This window comes from Fringilla coelebs (assembly GCF_963513975.1).
Source record: "Fringilla coelebs genome assembly, chromosome: 13".
Taxonomy (NCBI): Eukaryota; Metazoa; Chordata; class Aves; order Passeriformes; family Fringillidae; genus Fringilla; species Fringilla coelebs.
This window is the reverse complement of record NC_140039.1, coordinates 17,598,289-17,616,092: the sequence shown is the minus strand read 5'-3', so window position 1 is coordinate 17,616,092 and position 17,804 is coordinate 17,598,289. Positions and strand designations below refer to the sequence as shown.

The following is a 17,804-nucleotide window of genomic DNA, read 5'->3' as shown; positions in this document are numbered from 1 at the left end:
GTTAGCTGTGTTTGAAGTTCACAATTTTTTAACTATGAACTGTGTGGTTTAAAAGGATGAGGATTAATGGGTACAAATTGAACGAGGCGGGAAAGACAGGGATAGGACAAGGAGTAATGGGTACAAACTGGAAAGGGGTAAATTTAGGCCTGATACTCGGAAGAAATTCTTCCCTGTGAGGGTTGAGAGGGGCTGGCACAGGGTGCCCAGAGGAGCTGTGGCTGCTCCACCCCTGGAAGTGCTCCAGGCCGGGTCAGCTGGGAGCGGAAGGTGTCCGTGCCCACGGCAGGGACTGCAGCCGGACGCTCTGTAAGTCCCTTCAGCTCCGAGCTGAAGCTCCGGAGGCGCTGTGAGGGCGGGCGCGGTGCCCCGGCCCCTCCTCCCGGACGTGTCGGGCCGGACGCGGCTGCGCCGGGCCCGGGTGCGACGTGGATCCGGCGGCGCCTGCGCGGGGCCCTCGCTCCGCTCCGCTCCGCTCCCTCAGCGCCGCGCCCGGCCCAGCCCGCCGGCCCCGCCGGCAGCGGGGGCAGCCGCGGGGAACGGGCGCTGCGGAGCCGCCGAGGATGAGCTGGTTCAACGCCTCGCAGCTGTCCAGCTTCGCCAAGCAGGCGCTGTCGCAGGCGCAGAAGTCCATCGACCGGGTGCTGGACATCCAGGCCGAGGAGACCCCCTGGCCCGACGCCGTCATCCCCGACTACGGTGACGGTAAGGGCTCGGCCCGGCCGCCGTGCCGAGCCTCGCGGCCCCGAGCCTCGGCCGCCTCCTCCGCTGTCTCCCCCTTACCCTGGGGAGGTTTAACCGCCCCCTCGCCCAAAGCCGCCCCAGGTTTTATAATTCAGAGCCCCCTCTGGTTTAATAATCCACATTCCGCTCCCTCCCGTGCCGGGGGACACCGACACGAAGCCGGGGCAGGCTCAGCTCAGAGCTTGGCTGGTGTCACCAGTGTCCTGCTTTTATCGCATGGGTAGCGCGGAGCTTCATATCCCTGCTTCTCGAGGCGTGGTTTATTTCTATTTGTTTTCTGAGGAATTAATAATTGGTAAAAACTCAGTAATATAAAAGGGAAAAACATGCTCTTTTCAGAGTCTTGCATGGATTCGCCCTTTGCAACAGGGAGGGCAGAGTAAAAGCTGAAAGTCTGGTCCATGTGAACCAAATTAAATTTCCACTTTTCGTGGCTTCCAGTTCATAATCGCCCAACATCTGTCGAAAGGAATGTGCTGGTGAAAAGTTGTCATGGCTATGAGGAAGTGTCTCCCCTGTGCGTATGCTAATGGAGAGCCTGAAGGAATGGTCAGCCCTAAGCTGCTGTTTGGAAGGGAGAGAGCAAAAAAAAGGAGCCCTCTTATTAGAAACTCCCCCCAGATGATGATATTGTTATTGTTGTTATTGTTGTTGTTGTTATTATTATTAATAATAATAATAACAATAATAATAACAACAACAATAATAATAATACATATGGGAAATGAAGTAATCTGGAATCAGTGTCATTGCTACAACTATATCTAGAAAAACTATGTGTATTTGGAGGAGGAGGAGGTTGTTTCCAGGTGAAGCCACAGCAGAGTGAGATTTCTGAAAACTGAAAGCTGTAGCGACTGGAAATGTTTTCCAGGTTGGTTGCCAGAAATTGTTTACAGAAAACTCTGTCATACTTAATTTCTCAAAGCTTTAGACTTGTCCAAATTTTTAAAATTTTATTCCTATCTTAGTATTTATGGTAGTTCTGTAATTCATAAGAAGAGCAGTAAAGATCAGCCTGCATCTGGTTTTCAGGGAAAACCTTCCTGTTTTTAAGAGATGTCAAAATATGTTCTGAATGTTACAGTTAACTCAGAGCTTTTTCTGAAGCTGTTGAATCATGGACAAGGTAGCAATAAGTCAGATGCTTGTAGTAACAAATCACATGTTAGTAGTATTTTGGGCAATGAAAACAGTAATTATATGGATTTGAGATTTGAGACCAACACCTATCAACTGTTCTGAAAGTAGAAGGCAGCTTTAAATACTGTAACTCAGCATTTTTAATAGATGCTGCTGTATAGAGTGAGTTTGTTTTTAAGTAGCCTGAAAGAGTTAGGTTGTCCAGATTATGTTTGTAGGTACAAAATTGGATACTGTTTTTTGATTTCTCTTTCTTACTTCAGATGCTTCTGAAATTTGATGCTGAAATTCTTGTTCTTGCTGTTGACAAGTCCTGGAAAACCTGCAAGAAATACGATAATTGGAATTGTTGATGTTGTTTTGGGGCAGCTTCAGAGCTGAACAGTTCAGTATTTCTCTACAGAAGAAAAAAATTCTCAGCTGGGCTGCTGCTGATTTTTATTGTCAGCTCCATGCTGATGCTTGGTGTATGAGGAAAAATGGAATCTTGTCAGAAACTGAAGGCAGGAATCCTTCTTACACTGTAAATGTTGCAAATACTTAAAGCTTTTCCTCTCTGTTTTCTGTAATGGTGTGTGAAGTGTTTATGTGCTACTTGCAGATAACTTTTAAGACCTTGTAATTTTTTCCTCCGTTTTTAATCAGTGTAATTCTCCTAACTACAGCTTTTCATGTTGTTTTGCCTGGACTCCTTTCACTGTAGGGAAACAGGAGGCCACATTTGCTTTTGCTTGTAGCCTTCAAAGTGGAATTTTTTTGCCTATCTCCCTTTTTCCTGTTTTTTTAGGAACAAATTCTCTTATAAGTGGAGGATGGGACACATCATCCTGGGGCTTGAACTCAACTACAGAACCCCAGAATCAGCCAGTATCACCCACAGCTATCACAAAGCCTGTGAGGAGGACGGTAGTGGATGAATCTGAAAACTTCTTCAGTGCCTTTCTCTCCCCAACAGACGTTCAGAGTATACAGAAAAACCCAGTGGTGTCCAAACCTCCAGCCAAATCACAGCGACCCAAAGAGGAGGTGAAAAGCACTTTAAAGGAGTCTCAACACTCTAGTCAGCTGGAAGGGCCAGTGACAGCAGAGGCAGAGGTCAAGGATTCCTCCGGAGCTGTCCTGGACTTGAAAAGCCTTGATATTCCCAAGGAGCAATTAGACGAGAATGCTGTGCTTAAATCAGATGCCCAGCATGAAGCAAGCACAAATGAAGTTACTGACAAAAAGGTGTCTGCTCTAAATTTTGAACAACCTGAAGATTCTCCTACTGAAAAATCCAGTGTGGGAGGGGATGGAGCAGCAGGTGCACCCGAGGGCACTTCTCAGCCCCTTGGAGCAGGCACGAAAGACCTGGGTTTGGAAGGGAAGGAGAGAAAGACAGAGGACAGACAAAGCAATACCCCATCACCTCCCATCAGCACCTTCTCCTCAGGCACTTCCACAACCAGTGATATTGAAGTTCTGGACCACGAAAGTGTGATAAGTGAGAGCTCAGTAAGTTCCAGACAAGAAGCTGCAGATTCCAAATCCAGCCTTCACCTCATGCAGACGTCGTTCCAGCTCTTGTCCACGTCTGCCTGTGCGGATTATAATCGCTTAGACGACTTCCAGAAAATGACAGAGAGCTGTGGCTCCTCGGATGCTTTTGAAAGAATTGATTCATTCAGTGTGCAGTCCTTGGATAGCAGGAGTGTCAGTGAAATAAATTCAGATGATGAGTTATCAGGCAGGGCTTCTGCTTCAGCGTCTGTCGCTGTCAGTCCTTCCGTGCCAAAGACAGAAACGGTTGATGCCCTGAAAAATAAATCTGAAAACTTGAATGATGCTCCTGTGCTACATGCTGAGGAAGCTGAGATGGAAGAGAGTGGGAGAAGTGCAACCCCTGTTAATTCTGAGCAGCCTGATGTTGTTTTGGTTGCTGCTGTGCAAACTGCTGAAGGACAGGTTGTGGAGGAGGAGGCCGAGCCCCAGCAGGATGCTGGGGAGCAATTGGTAGAAGAGGACAGTGAAAAGCAAGAGCTTAAAAAGGTAAATAAAACATGTATTGCAAACACACCTTTTAATTGCAAATGAGACTCCTGACATTTCCTTACATTGTCCTATATCTCTTACATCAGCTTATTTGAATGAATTAACTGATGCTGAATTATCTGACCCTGTACAAAACTGTCCCTGATACCCTGCAGTGGAACTGTACTGGTAAAATTTCTGACCAGATAGTTGTGGGTTTCACCTGACCCACCTGGTTGTCATTGTTGTGAATTGTGAGTAAGGGTGGCAAACAGGAAGGCTACTAAATCAAATGTGTTATTTTAGTTCTTTGGTGTTTACATTTGTATATTTTCTTGTATTTTTGTTATCTATGTTCAACTTTCCAAAACATGGTATTAAGAAACTATTTTTGGGATGTGAGCAAAGAGCTTTTGACCCTGAGTGAAAGTTTCCCTCCCTCATCTGAGGCTCTTCTGCTGCTTTGTGCTAATGTTTCACAGAGGAGACGTTCCTATAGAAACTGTTCTGTAAAGAACATTGGGAGCCTTAATGCTTAATGTAAACTATAGTTTTATAGACTATCAGCTCTAGTTATAATATATCTTCATGTATAATTAAACTATATCACAGTTGATGACTTTTTCGAGGAACTTACTTGAGCCACATGTGCTGATTTAGTAGGATTTCTACATCTGTAGGAAACAGTTGTCTTTTGGTTCAGGTGTGTGGCAGAAACATGATAATCCTCACTGACTTCTGCCCCAAACTCCTGAAACATTGACCAGTTCAATTTTAAATAGTCTTGTGAGGGAATGGGGTGGGGAAAACAGAAAGCCTGCCCCTATTGTGTTTTAATTGTCCCATTCATCTGATCTTTATTTATAAAACCTTGTCCAGATGATTGATTCATTAACTGAGAAGCTGGAGAAGAGGGAAATACAGTTATTAAGCACTAGTAAAGAAAGGGCTCGCTTGGAAGAAGCTTATGATAACCTCAAAGAGTAAGTATGAAAATACTCTCAGTGTTGTAACTGTGACTTTGCTTAATAAAATCTTAGATCAAACAAGGAGCTTTGTGACTGGAACAAAGGTTACAGGGGATGTGCACTGTTTGTGAAAGGTGGCAATAGTGATGGCATGTGCTGTGATGGGATTTTTTTAAAGATATGTTATTTTTTGAAGCCAAAATCTCTTTTGAGAGGGGGCTGGCGAAAGAGTTTTCAGTAAGCAAGCAGTAAGAATGACAAATGTGGAGAATCAGTCTTGGTTACTAATAAGGATCTTTATTATAAGACTAGATACAGCTATTAAGAGAGACTGACTTTCCTGATATAGAGGGAGGAACCTGTTTTATTAAGTAGATAGTCAACTTTGTTGACTAAAATGTAGGCAGTGAAGGTATGGAAGAAGGGCTGGTTGCAGGGAGAAACCTGAAATTATTATTTAATTTGGTTAAAGTTGAAAGGGGGAAAAGTGTAAAGTTGTATTTACCAGCTCATTGATCAAATATTGGTTTTAAAACTTACATATATATGATGCTGTTGTTTAATGACTAAATTGATCCTAACTTTAAAAATAGATGAAATAATTTACCCTTTATATGATACAGAGTATGGTTAATTAAAAAGAACTTTTTCAAGGAGCGAAACATTTAAGATAAATCAAGCATTTAGTTGTTTTCATGGCTAAACTACTGAATTGATAAAGATCTTTGATTAGGACTTCTGATACAGATGTGAGGTTTTTGACTTTAGCTTATCATGTAATAAAAGTAAAATACTTCTTAAAAGCATTTAAGACAACTTGTTGCAAACTGTTTGGAGTGTCACATACCCATGCAACTGTTCTGAAATGTTCATTTTAAATGCAGTGAAATGTTTAGAATGAAAGAGGAGAGCAGCAGCCTTTCATCTCTAAAAGAGGAGTTTGCTCAGCGAATTGCAGATGCTGAGAAGAAGCTCCAACTAGCCTGCAAAGAGAGAGATGCAGCTAAAAAGGTGATTTGGCTTTTTTAATGAAATTAATATTTATTAGTTTATGACACAATTGAATTTCTTGAGGAAAAACAATATTAAACCAGGGAGAAGCATGAGGCTGTTATTGACCAGCATGAGCTGTTTCCAACCATCCAGGCTGCTTGGTGTTCAAATCTGTGTCCTTGCACCTGTGCTGTGAACCAGCTTGGGGAACTCATTTAATTGGGAAAAAAAGAGATTTAATGTGTGCTCTCTTTCACCTTGTACCAAATATTTGCATTGTACCAAGTATTTGCATTGGTGAGGGAGAATGGCCTGGGGATGTGAGGAGGGGGTGAAGAATGGGAATGGCTTCTTTAGAGGATTAGCTGGGAGGAAAATTAAGGGCTGATGGCAGATTGGTTTGGAACAAGCAAAGAAATCTACAGCAGCAAAGTTTATGGGGTTTAAATGTTCTTGACCTGGTGTCACAGCATTTCATTCCTCTAGCTTAATGCAGAAAGGAAACTCAAATCTGACTGAAAAACAAATATTTTTCAGCTGTTTGTCACTGTGTTGACACAGCAGTGAGTTGAATTATAAAAATTATTCAGTAGCTACGTGTGAATAGGACAGGTTGGTTTTCCTCTATTTCAAGAAAATTGAATGGATGGGGAAGTTAGAACAAATTGTACAGAGGATTTACAGAGTTTCAATCCTTGGAGGTTTTTAAACATTGATGCAATAAGGCTCTGAGCAATCTGTTTTGATCAGATAATCTCCAGAGTTCCCTTCCAACCTAAATTGTTTTCCAAGCAAAGTCTTGTGAGAAGAAGGGCAGAAGAAAAAGGTGATCAGTGTAACTCACTCAGTGTTTTTCCCTCCATGTATTTTAATAAACAGTCCTAAGTATTTTATCCTATTATTTAGGAAGTAAAGACTGTTAAAGAGGAATTGGCTACTAGACTTAATACAAATGAAACTGCTGAATTATTGAAGGAAAAAGAAGAGCAAATCAAAGGATTAATGGAGGAAGGTGAGAATTAACTTTTTTTTGGGAGTAAAAATGTGTAGAATAGTTTGAAATGTAATGGACTTGCACACAAGCCTTCTTTGTGTGGGGAAAAAGTGCTAAATTTGAAGCATGTTGGGTGTTTCTGAATGTTTTAAGTATTTAGCAAGTAGCAAAGTGTGACAGGAGGGGTCAGGCAGGTACAGGTGGCTGGAGAGGTGATTCCTGCAAGATGCATTAAAAGGTGCTGAGAGATAAAACCAGCATGTGCAGAACAGCATTCCACGTTCCATTCAGAAGAAATCTAATGAGGGCATTGTTCATGGCATTTCTACAGTGTCTGCTTTAATACTTTTTAATTTTGATATGGAAATATAGATACTAAATGAGAAGATTTTTTTTTCCTAACATGATGAGCTCACTTGCTTTATTTTCAAAGCCTTTTACATCCTATCCTCTCTCACTGTAGCTCAGTGTAGCAAGGGCATCTCAGGATAAGAAAGATTTAAATATAAGAACTTGCATGAAAAATTGTAAGAATAAATATTTCCATATTTCCTGGAGTATTATTTTCATGGGACTAAAGAGCAAGGCTGGTGTGAATAGAGAGAATCTAAAGAATATCACTAATATGCTCTGCCTTCATGTTCAATTTCTTCACAGGAGAAAAGCTTTCCAAACAGCAGCTGCAGAATTCCAACATTATTAAGAAATTAAGAGCCAAAGAGAAAGAGAGAGAAAATATTAACACAAAACAGAGCAAGAAAATTAAGGAATTGGAAGAGGAGTTGCAGCATTTAAAACAGGTGAGATATTTGTTGAAATTTTTTTTAAAGCTTTTTATGTTAGCTGCAAAATTGCCTTTTGGGAGAGCTCTTGATAAATTGACATTTTTTTGTTTTCTGGAGACTTCTCTATTTCACAGAATCCTAGAATGGTTTGGGTTGGAAGGGACTCTTAAGCCCATCTAGTTCCATCTCCTGCCATGGGCAGGGACACCTTCCACTGTCCCAGGCTTGGATATTTCAGAGACTCCAAGCCTCATGCAGCCTGGCCTTGGACACTGCCAGGGATGGGGTAGTCACAGTTTCTCTGGGCAACCTGTGCCATGATCTCACCATCTCACATTATTGGAGCACTGAGTTGTGATTTTTGTGTGTACTCCTTGTAAAACTGCAGTGAGGGATCTTCTCAGCTCCTTGTTTGTGCTTGCACTGCTGTTAGGGCTGGAAAACACTAAAATTTGGACAGTTAGTGATTGAGTCAAGACCTGACAAATTTCAGACCCAGGATGCAGAGTTGCATGAAGCTGTGGTGAAGAGCAGCTCCCTCCTCTGGGCAAGGCAGGGAAGCAAAACCTTTCTCTTTCTGCCAAGTGTTAGATGGGTATAGCCACTTTATACCAAATTGGTTGCCACTGTTGTCACTGTCCTCAGGCAGTGTTGTCTGCCCCATGTCCTGGGGTTTGTTTCATTTTACTTGTCTGCACTGACAGGTGCTTGATGGCAAGGAAGACCTTGAGAAGCAGCATCGAGACAGCATTAAACAACTGAACAGTGTTGTGGAGAGACAAGAAAAGGACCTTACTAAACTTCAGGCAGAAGTGGAGGAACTTGAAGAAAGGAACAGGAGTGTGCAGGCAGCACTCGACAGTGCCTACAAGTAAGCAAAGCAATCACACCTTCAGATTGTGGCTCTTTCTTGTGCAATGCTTGTGAAATATTTAAATGCAGCAAAGTTACTTTCCAAGTTGCTGTTGGCATTTAAATACACAAACTGGGGTTTGTTTATTTCTTTGTTTGGTTCTTTCTCCCCAGGGAACTTGCAGATCTTCATAAAGCTAATGCTACAAAGGACAGTGAGGCTCAGGAAGCAGCCCTGAGTCGGGAGATGAAGGCAAAGGAAGAGCTTGGGTTAGCACTGGAAAAGGCCCAGGAGGAGGCTCGGCAGCAGCAGGAAGCTTTGGCAATTCAGGTGGGTCTGAAAGGCAGTAATAAACTCTTTGATTCAACAAGTGACTGCACTGAGCTGCTGTGTACACTTGATGTAATGGACCAGGTGGAACTCGTTTTTGTGTACTTAGCAAATACCCACAGAATTTCTTCACCGTGGAACTTGTTCCATATTAAGAGGTGATTGTGCTATCCTTTAAAATACTACTTTTATTTAAAAGTACTTATAATTTTACTTATCTAGATGAAATTACTTTGACAGACTCTAGGTTAAGTTTGGGGTACTCTTACCTGTTAGAATTTTTAGTGATAAATAAATCTATTTGTATAAATAAAACTATTTGTGTGCATGCAAAAATGAAGCTTTTACTTGTAAACAAACATATCACTGTTTTAAAATGGTGTGGGACTGTGGCAATGAATAGGTGATGATAGAACTTTTGGCAAGAATTTAGTAACAATTTCTTGTTTATTTAGGTGGCAGACCTGAGGCTGGCACTGCAACGTGCAGAGCAGCAGGCAGCAAGAAAAGAAGATTATTTACGGCAGGAAATTGGTGAACTACAGCAGGTACTATAACAAACAGATGATGCTGACTTGCATCTGCAGGGAGGACTTCTAAAAACCCAAAAATAAAATGAAAAAAGTGCTAAAAATGCTACGTGAAAAAAATGCTAAAATGCTACATGAACAGCCTGAAAGAGAGGCTTTATTTTCCTTGTTGCCTGCAATGGTTGTCCTTTACAGAGGAGCAATAAAAATATTAATGGAAATGGTTTTTTAAATCACATAGTGGACAAAATTTAGTTTTTTATGATGCCTCTTAAATAGAATGCTGTCCTTTTTTAATACGAGACAAAATACAGACATTAATTTTGTGATTGTTGTGTAAAATGCTGGCAAATGCACTTCTGAATAACTTTTATCTGCTACTTAAGAATATTTTTATTGTTCTTAAGAGCCAGAATATAGATTGTTGTCAAAATGTTTCAAATGATGCCCAGAACTCTGGAATTTCTGGGCCCTTGCTCTGTTATGTATCGAAGAACATTTAACTTCTCTCTTTCACACTTTGAGTTTGAACCACATGAACATCAGATTGTAAAGCAATAATCTTAGAATGTAAAGCAGCTGCTGTGTATTTAGATGAATTGTGTACGAATCTTTCAACCCATCATATGATTTAAATTATATTTAATTTGTGATTTCAGAGACTCCAAGAAGCAGAGAGCAGGAACCAAGAGCTGAGCCAAAGTGTAACCTCTGCTACACGGCCCCTCCTGAGGCAGATAGAGAACCTGCAGGCCACGCTGGGAGCACAGACCTCTGCTTGGGAGAAACTGGAGAAGAACCTTTCTGACAGGCTGGGTAAGATGGTTTAGCTTCTGCTGAGCTGGGAGGCTCTGGGTGAAGATGTGAGAATGTGAGATGAAGGTAAATGTAAAGGGCTGAACGCTTGCCCAAAGTGTACATGGTGGATCAGGAGCCATGAGCACCAAATGCTTTCCTGTAAGGAAATGGTCTGGGGGGTAATGCTGAGGTTCTTGGACAGGTAATGCACTGGTTCTCTGTAAAACAGTCTGTAACATAAGATTGTAAGGTACATGTCCTGACAGCACCTAAGGGCATTGAGACACTCAAAGTATTCCAGTATGGAGCCTGATGCTGAGATTCCCAGTTGTAAAGTTTGGAATCACTTACCTGACTAGGTGATGATACATGTATTGTATCATCATATTATGATGATATTATATTGTATTATATTATCAATATACGTACATATATGCTATGATGATACATATCACTTACCTGCATAGGTGATGATACATATATTATTTGATACTGTAGTAACCTATTGTTTTAAATGAAAAATACATTAAAAGCCCAAAGGTGGACCCAAAGAAATTATTTCCTTTCTGGAAGCAATCTGTAGTGGTATATTGCATTCAGAAGGAGTCTGAAATCTCTTCATTCTGCATTGCTTTGATCCTCTGTGTGTGGAAAATGTTTCATTTCTTTTACAAAAGAAAGCAAGATGTATTTTTAAAGAAAGATTAGTTGCATATAAAAAAATCTCAAAGTCAACTTTGATAAGTAAATGACTCATATTTTAGATGTTTGATCAGAAAAGGTTAAATTCTGTGGTTTTTCTTACTATTAGGTGAGTCTCAAACTCTTCTAGCTGCAGCTGCTGAGAGAGAACGGGCTGCTACAGAGGAACTTCTTGCTAATAAAATTCAGATGTCTTCTTCTGAATCTCAAAATAGTCTTTTAAGGCAAGAAAATACCCGTCTTCAGGCTCAGCTGGAAGTGGAGAGAAACAAATTGAAGAAAATGGAAAATGAGAACAGCAGGTGAGTTCATTTTTGGTTAACAGCATTTCTTTTTAATGTAGTGAAATGGAGTGTTGATATGACTGTGCAACGTGTTGGCAGAATGTTACAAAAATATTGAGGATGCTTTGTTTCATTTTAAAGATTAAACAGTGTTACATTGATAACATTTTGTAGCCTTGCAGCTGTGTTAGTTTTTAAAGCACATCTACATGGAATAGAATGGAGAAGACTTGCTTATTAACTTTACCTCTTTTCTTCCTCTGTGTAGGTATGAAGTTGAACTAGAAGGCCTCAAGGATGAGTATGCAAAAACCTTGGAAGATGCAAAGAAAGAAAAGGTATTGCCTAGTTCAGCTTTAATCTCTGTCATGCTTGAAATCTGAGCTAGCAGGAGATTAACAGCTTGTATTTCTCTTTGCAGGCACTGCTGGCTACTCAGTTAGAAATGGAGAAGATGAAGGTTGAACAGGAGAGAAAGAAAGCTGTTCTTGTCCAAGAAGCAGCAAAGGAGAAGGTGCCAAAACCTCACATTTATAAGTCTGACTGATATTTTTTATTTTATTATCTTTATTTTAGTAGACATCTATACCTGAAACTTTTAGTGCCTGGCAGTATCTTTCCAGTGAAATAGGTGTTGTGTTAGACTCACTGAAATAAGTTTTGAGTAATAGTCTACTTAACCTGAGAAGAGATAAAATATGGATTGTTTTCCTAATCCTCTGTGTTCTTTGAGTACTCTTGGATCCTTTTTCTTCTGAAGCTACTGGTTTCCTTTGCTTAAACTACCAGCATTGCTTCCACTGAATTCCTGCTTTGTTGACTGTGTGTAATGTTCCACATGCTTTCCAGCTGAAGTCACAAGTCACAGAGCAATCCTCAATAGTCATTAAATTCATTACCACTAATTAGCAGTTAGTATTCAGTAAAACTATTTCAGTTGTTTGTTTGTTACTGTCTCCAGTCCTAAAATCTAAGTGCTTTCCCCTTCAGGTTAGCATGCTGCTGCCTGGAAAAAGGGGCTAGTCTTGAAGAGGTATCAGTAAATTATTAGCATGTGAAAAATCCTGAAATTTAATCTATGCACTTTATTTAAAAAGAAGAAAAAGGCCTTAACATTCATTCTAGGAGACATTCTTCTGGGTGTGAGGTGTTTTTTCTGTGATACATTTGGCTATACAAGACTGCCTGTGAGTCTCTCTTGACTACTTAAAAGAGAACCTTTTTTTGCATGTTTTAGGTGTGGGGCAAGTAGAAAATCTCTCACATTGTGTTCTGTAGTTGTTGGTGGAAAAAGGGATGCTCTTTATAGAATCTCTTTTAGCATGTTGTGAAGGTTTTTTCTGTTTCCAGCTGGTGATATTGGATATCTTTCTTTGTTTTTTTTTAAGGACCGAAAGTCATTCACAGTTGAAACTGTGTCAAGTACACCATCAATGTCCCGCTCCAGTTCCATAAGTGGGGTGGAAATGGCAGGTCTTCAGACCTCGTTCCTTTCACAGGTAGGACAGATCACCTATGATGGCTTTTTTCTTCTTGACAGACCACTTACTTTCCTCCTCAAGAACGTCTAATAACATAGAAAATGACTTTTCAAGAGTGTATTGGCCTTAGACAAGATAACATCCTGTGCAGAAACATCTAAAATCTGCTTACAAGATGTCTGTGACTGTAAAACATACAATTGATTTATTTTTACTTGCACTCCTGGTTTAGGGCATGCCCCTGCTCCCTAGGCAGCATCACTGACTGCTGTGCTCTGCTGTCTGCTACTGCTGCTCCTCCCCTGTCAGTCCAGTTCATGCTGTCAGCGTTAAATGGCACCTGTAGAAGTGGCAGTAGGGAGCTGTCCTAAATTGTACCCATTCATCTCAAGCTTTTGTTTTGAAAACAAGCTTTAAGCATTGAAATGCTTGCCTAGCACAGGGTATTTTAAATCTTAAGTTGTCATGTTTAGGAGAGGGAAGATTCCAAAATGGCCATGTTTTTGTCTAATTTTCAGCTTCTCTAACCTTCTGTTTGTAGGATGATCCTCATGATCACTCGTTTGGACCAATAACTACCAGTGGCAGCAATCTCTATGATGCAATAAGGATGGGATCAGGTTCAAGTATAATTGAAAACCTTCAGTCACAGCTAAAACTAAGAGAAGGAGAGATTTCACATCTACAGGTATCTTTCCAGAAAGCTTGGTGTGTGTTACAAGAATTCTGTGAACCAGCACAGCTGTGTAGGGATGAGCACAAGAAGAATTTGTTGGTTTCTTTTTTGTTTTGGCAAGGACCTATCCAGAAAACCTATCTGTCTGAAAAGTAAAATATCCAGGACACTGAGATTTGAGGAGAAAGTGAGAGTGGATCTGAGATGTGCTGTTTCACAGTCTGGTTAAGAATTTGCCTTAATTACTTGTATTTTGATATGGTGTTTTATAAATACAGTGAATTCTTTCCTTCTCCTCCTCGTTATGTGTGTTTACCCTAGCTGGAAATTGGAAACCTGGAGAAAACTCGATCAATAATGGCAGAAGAGCTGGTTAAATTAACAAATCAAAATGATGAACTTGAAGAAAAAGTGAAGGAAATACCCAAATTACGCACACAGTTAAAGGTATGTGCATTTCTGGTGTAAATCCATCATAAAATGTAGATAATTGCATTTCTTTAGGAGTAGTCCTATCAGTTTAGGAATATACTCAAATCTGTCTCTAAGCATAAGTCACTGAAGAGCTTGGTTTTTGGTGGTCTTTTAACATTTTCTTTTATATATAATAGAATATAAAAATGCCCACTCCATGGTTAGGGAGTCACTTCAAAACACTGTTGTTGGAAACATGTGCTGTGCATAAGACTGTGTGCTAAATCAAGGAGAAACCATTTTTGTTTCTATCATTTAGGAACTTTTCTGGAACTGGATTTTTTAGTAGAGGAAGGGTTTTGATAAATACCATGGGTTTATGAGGTTGATGCAGAAGCTGAACATGTGTCCAGTAGAGTTACAGGAAATAGGACAAACAATTGCATCCTAATGTTTAAGAATTTAAATTGAAATATTTGAAAAATTTTGGAATAATTTATGAATACAGAATGTTCAGTTTTCTCATGAAACATTTCCCAAACTTGTCACTCCTGTAGTAAAACAATGCAGTTTTCTAACTGTTTTTAATGCCTATAGCAACTGCACTTCAAGGTGCTTCAGTATGTCCTCTGAAGCCAGCACTAATTCTTTTTATCATCTTTGGAATATCTTCCTTTAACATGTGGAATATAAATCTAGCTGTATTCAAAGCACAAAGTACTTTTGAAGAGTTTACTGTGTGCTTCACTGTGGTTACACTTTGATGAGGTGATGCTGCCCTTATTTCCCCTGGCAGTGTCAAACACTGTCCCAGCAGCAGCTTGTTTGAAGCTGAGAACAGCAAGCAGTGAGATAACACCGTGTTAAAATCCTTGCAGGATTTGGATCAGAGGTACAACACCATTCTCCAGATGTATGGGGAGAAGGCAGAGGAGGCTGAGGAGCTCCGACTGGATCTGGAAGATGTGAAAAACATGTACAAGACTCAGATAGATGAACTTTTAAAGCAAAGACAAAATTAATTTCCTCGTGGAACTGTTAGCATTGTATGGTGACAGACTGTAAAGATAATTGTTTATGTAAATGCTGAATTTAAATGTCTTGTAAAAAAACCCTGTATTATAGAAAATGTGACTATATAATAGAGTTCATATGTTGACAGAAGAATCAATGCTTTAAGTGTCCTGTTCTGTCTGCAGTTAAATTATTTGTGCAATATTTAATTTCTTCAGTCATCCCTTTATTTAAGTTTTTGCTAAATGGTGGGCCATTTTACATAAACAGCAGAAATTATGGTTGTTACCTTGTGAGACAGCACTGGAAGGCATGAGTAGTACTAAAGCAGCTCTTGATTCATATTCTTTGTAAACCTGTGAAAATCACATTAGAAGTGTGTCTCAAGTGTTTATATGAGTTTTTCTAAAATCTCATCAGGTAATTTTTAATAACTAAGCAGCAGGGACTTGCTGTCTGAAGCATACCTGGTAGATGTTTTTATGACAGGAAAATCTTAGATTTGTGCTCACAACATCTGAACATGTCAGGGTATGATTATTCTTAGACAAATCAGATTAGTCTGACTACTTAACACTAAGTCCTCTAAAGCAGAGTGTGAGACTCAGATGAGACTTCAAATTACAGCTTCATCTTGTATATTGCTTGTGTTCTCATGAGCAGGCTGGAGACAGGAGCTCTGCTTGTAGTGATAAATGTGTTCAACTTTTAACACCAGAAATCTCAGCTGTTAAATACCAGTTCTAGGTTTAGTAGCTGATTTTTACCAGTAGCTAGAACAGTTCAGAAGAATGCAGGAAACTGATTTTTTAAAAATAAATTGCTGCAGATCTCATGGTTCCTTTTATGTAAGTAGCAAGGGTTAGACATATTGTAAAACTGAACTATGGCTTAATAATAGAGCAAGTCTCCAGTGGCTGCAGAGTATTTCTCATGCCATTCCTTCAGCAAGGTATTGGTCAAACAGCACTCATGTGACTTGGAGCTGAGCTGCATTTTTGGTAATGTCAGAGGGAATGTTTGAATGGGACCCTTGGGAATGCTGAGAAGGAGCTGTGTCTTCCTCTCTGCATTCCAGAGAGCAAATATTTTGCTGCATCTCAGAACCTACTCGTGTGAAATACTGGGCAGTTGAAATTCTTTGCTTATCAGACCAGTGCCTCTGTTGGGAGAGGTTTTTTTTCCCTAGACCAGTGCATATTGTAATTTGGGAACTCTTTTCCTGCTTGGGTATTTGGTGGCCTGACACACTAAGGATGTGAAGGATGAGGAGTTGCTTCTGCAGGAATGCCTCTTGGTAATATGATTTTAGTATGGGTGTTAAGGATTTATTCCTCACTGGGAGAGCAGGGTGAGAACAGGGTTTATTCCTCACTGAAGTTATGCAAGCAAGGGAATGTTCATGGAAAAATCCTAGTCTGATTTGAGATTCAGGCAGTTACTCTGTGAGGATTTCATTAAGGCATAGAGCCAGACCATTCATCAAGGCATAGAGCCAGAACACTTAAATTTGTTGTAACTCCCCATCTGTCATAGAAACTTCTAACTGCTTTAATAAAAATACTTTTCTCCCTTCCTTTTTTTTTTTTTTTTTTTTTTTTTACTGGGAGGTGGGAGGGAATTACCCTCTTGTCTTCATTTCAGTTTTGGGAAACCATGGTGGCACGATTTTCCTTCTAAAAACCTCAGAATTTAACATTATACCTTCATATTAAAACATGGTTGGTTACTCTAAATTTATTCTGGAAAACCCCAGACCAATCAAACCTAAGCAAAAATCAGGCTGTATTAAAACACTTGGTGGAATTTTACTGATTTAGAATTATGATGTACAAGGGTTAGTTGAGCCTTTTCTTAAGAAGACAACTCTTTGTGATGGTCAAAGATTAGAAATTCTGTTCAGCTTTTATCTACTACAGTGAATCAATTACTTCCTGGTTTTCACCGTTTTTTAATGTTCTTGTCAGACAAATGCAGCAAAGAAAAATAAATTATTTTACACTCCTGAAGGATTGACAGTTCTGAGAATGTCTTGGGCTATCTTGTTTACAAAAGCTTAGGTAAAAGGGAAATTTTAACATGCAATCAGCATTAACTGTTTTAGATGTAAAAACACAAAAGGTATTAGATTTTTAAATTTTACTAAAGTAGATGTAAATATTTGTATTGATTATTTTTGGATTCTATATTCCCTTGTAGTGCAATCTTTAATATCACCTGAGAATCAGATGGCCTTCTGTGTCTTAATCATCAAAGCCTTAGAAAACAAAATGGCTGTTGGAAGGTAACATCGATTTTAAAATATCCTGGTTTGCTCATCTTTGATCTAACTGTATGCTTGTTTTGAAGAAACATTAATGTCTGCTTGAACACACTTAATTCATTGCTCTTACTGAGATTGCCTAGAAGAGTAACGTGCAAAATGAAAGGAATTAGGTTAGAATTCTAGTACTTACTTTTGTCTAAATTTATTAATTTAGAACATTCCTTCTGAAAGCAACTAATTTAGCTCTCATTTTCACTGGATATGCAAGTATGAAGAAGTGTTATGTAAAGCTTACTCAGTGTAGTGTTCAGAGGCAGCTGAATTGCTGATGGAAAAGCCTCTGTGGATGTGGGTGGGTTTGGATGAGGAATTGATTACTCTGGTGCTCACTTCCTTTAGGAGCTCAAGAGCCCATGTTCAAAATCCCATGTCAAATTCATATGAGAAAAGGGTTATTTTTTTTTTCTGCTACTCGTTTGTTGTAATTTATGTGCTTACATTTTACTAAGGGCTAGAATGATCCTTAATATGAGGTGAAATGGTTATCACAGTGAAATTAAACCCTTTGGTTTCTAGTTGTAAAATATGTATAAACTGTAAAAAGCACGGGTCAGCATAAAATAAAATTTTCCGCTAACAGTGTGCTCTGGTTCTCTTTGAGAAAAGACTTAAAAATAATTCTGGGGAGGGTGGGTGGATGGGTGTGAAAGGAAAATATTACTTAAGGTAGAAGATATCAGATATAGTTGGACTACAGGTACAGAAGCCAGTTGAAGGCTTGCGGCATTTATGCGCGAGGGGCTGGTTTATTTCTAAATG

The 17,804-nt window shown here is 39.7% G+C and overlaps 1 protein-coding gene across 1 annotated transcript; it reads left to right on the top strand.

Moving 5' to 3' along the window:
• The first annotated feature begins 480 nt into the window (after positions 1 to 480).
• TMF1 (TATA element modulatory factor 1) lies at positions 481 to 17,627 on the top strand. Its single transcript, XM_084214412.1, has 17 exons — positions 481 to 705; positions 2,675 to 3,915; positions 4,777 to 4,880; positions 5,750 to 5,876; positions 6,765 to 6,870; positions 7,510 to 7,652; positions 8,342 to 8,508; positions 8,664 to 8,820; positions 9,276 to 9,368; positions 10,010 to 10,166; positions 10,960 to 11,152; positions 11,403 to 11,472; positions 11,556 to 11,648; positions 12,523 to 12,633; positions 13,157 to 13,303; positions 13,613 to 13,738; positions 14,584 to 17,627. The coding sequence occupies exons 1-17, from the start codon at positions 564 to 566 to the stop codon at positions 14,725 to 14,727; spliced, it is 3,321 nt and encodes a 1,106-aa protein (XP_084070538.1). The 5' UTR covers positions 481 to 563; the 3' UTR covers positions 14,728 to 17,627.
• Positions 17,628 to 17,804: the final 177 nt, after the last annotated feature.

Excerpts from the sequence above, each read along its gene's own strand:
- TMF1 (XM_084214412.1), top strand. The coding sequence starts at position 564 with ATGAGCTGGTTCAACGCCTCGCAGCTGTCCAGCTTCGCCAAGCAGGCG. Across the intron at positions 11,473-11,555 it reads AAGATGCAAAGAAAGAAAAG|GCACTGCTGGCTACTCAGTT; the intron begins GTATTGCCTAGT and ends TTCTCTTTGCAG. Across the intron at positions 12,634-13,156 it reads AGACCTCGTTCCTTTCACAG|GATGATCCTCATGATCACTC; the intron begins GTAGGACAGATC and ends TTCTGTTTGTAG.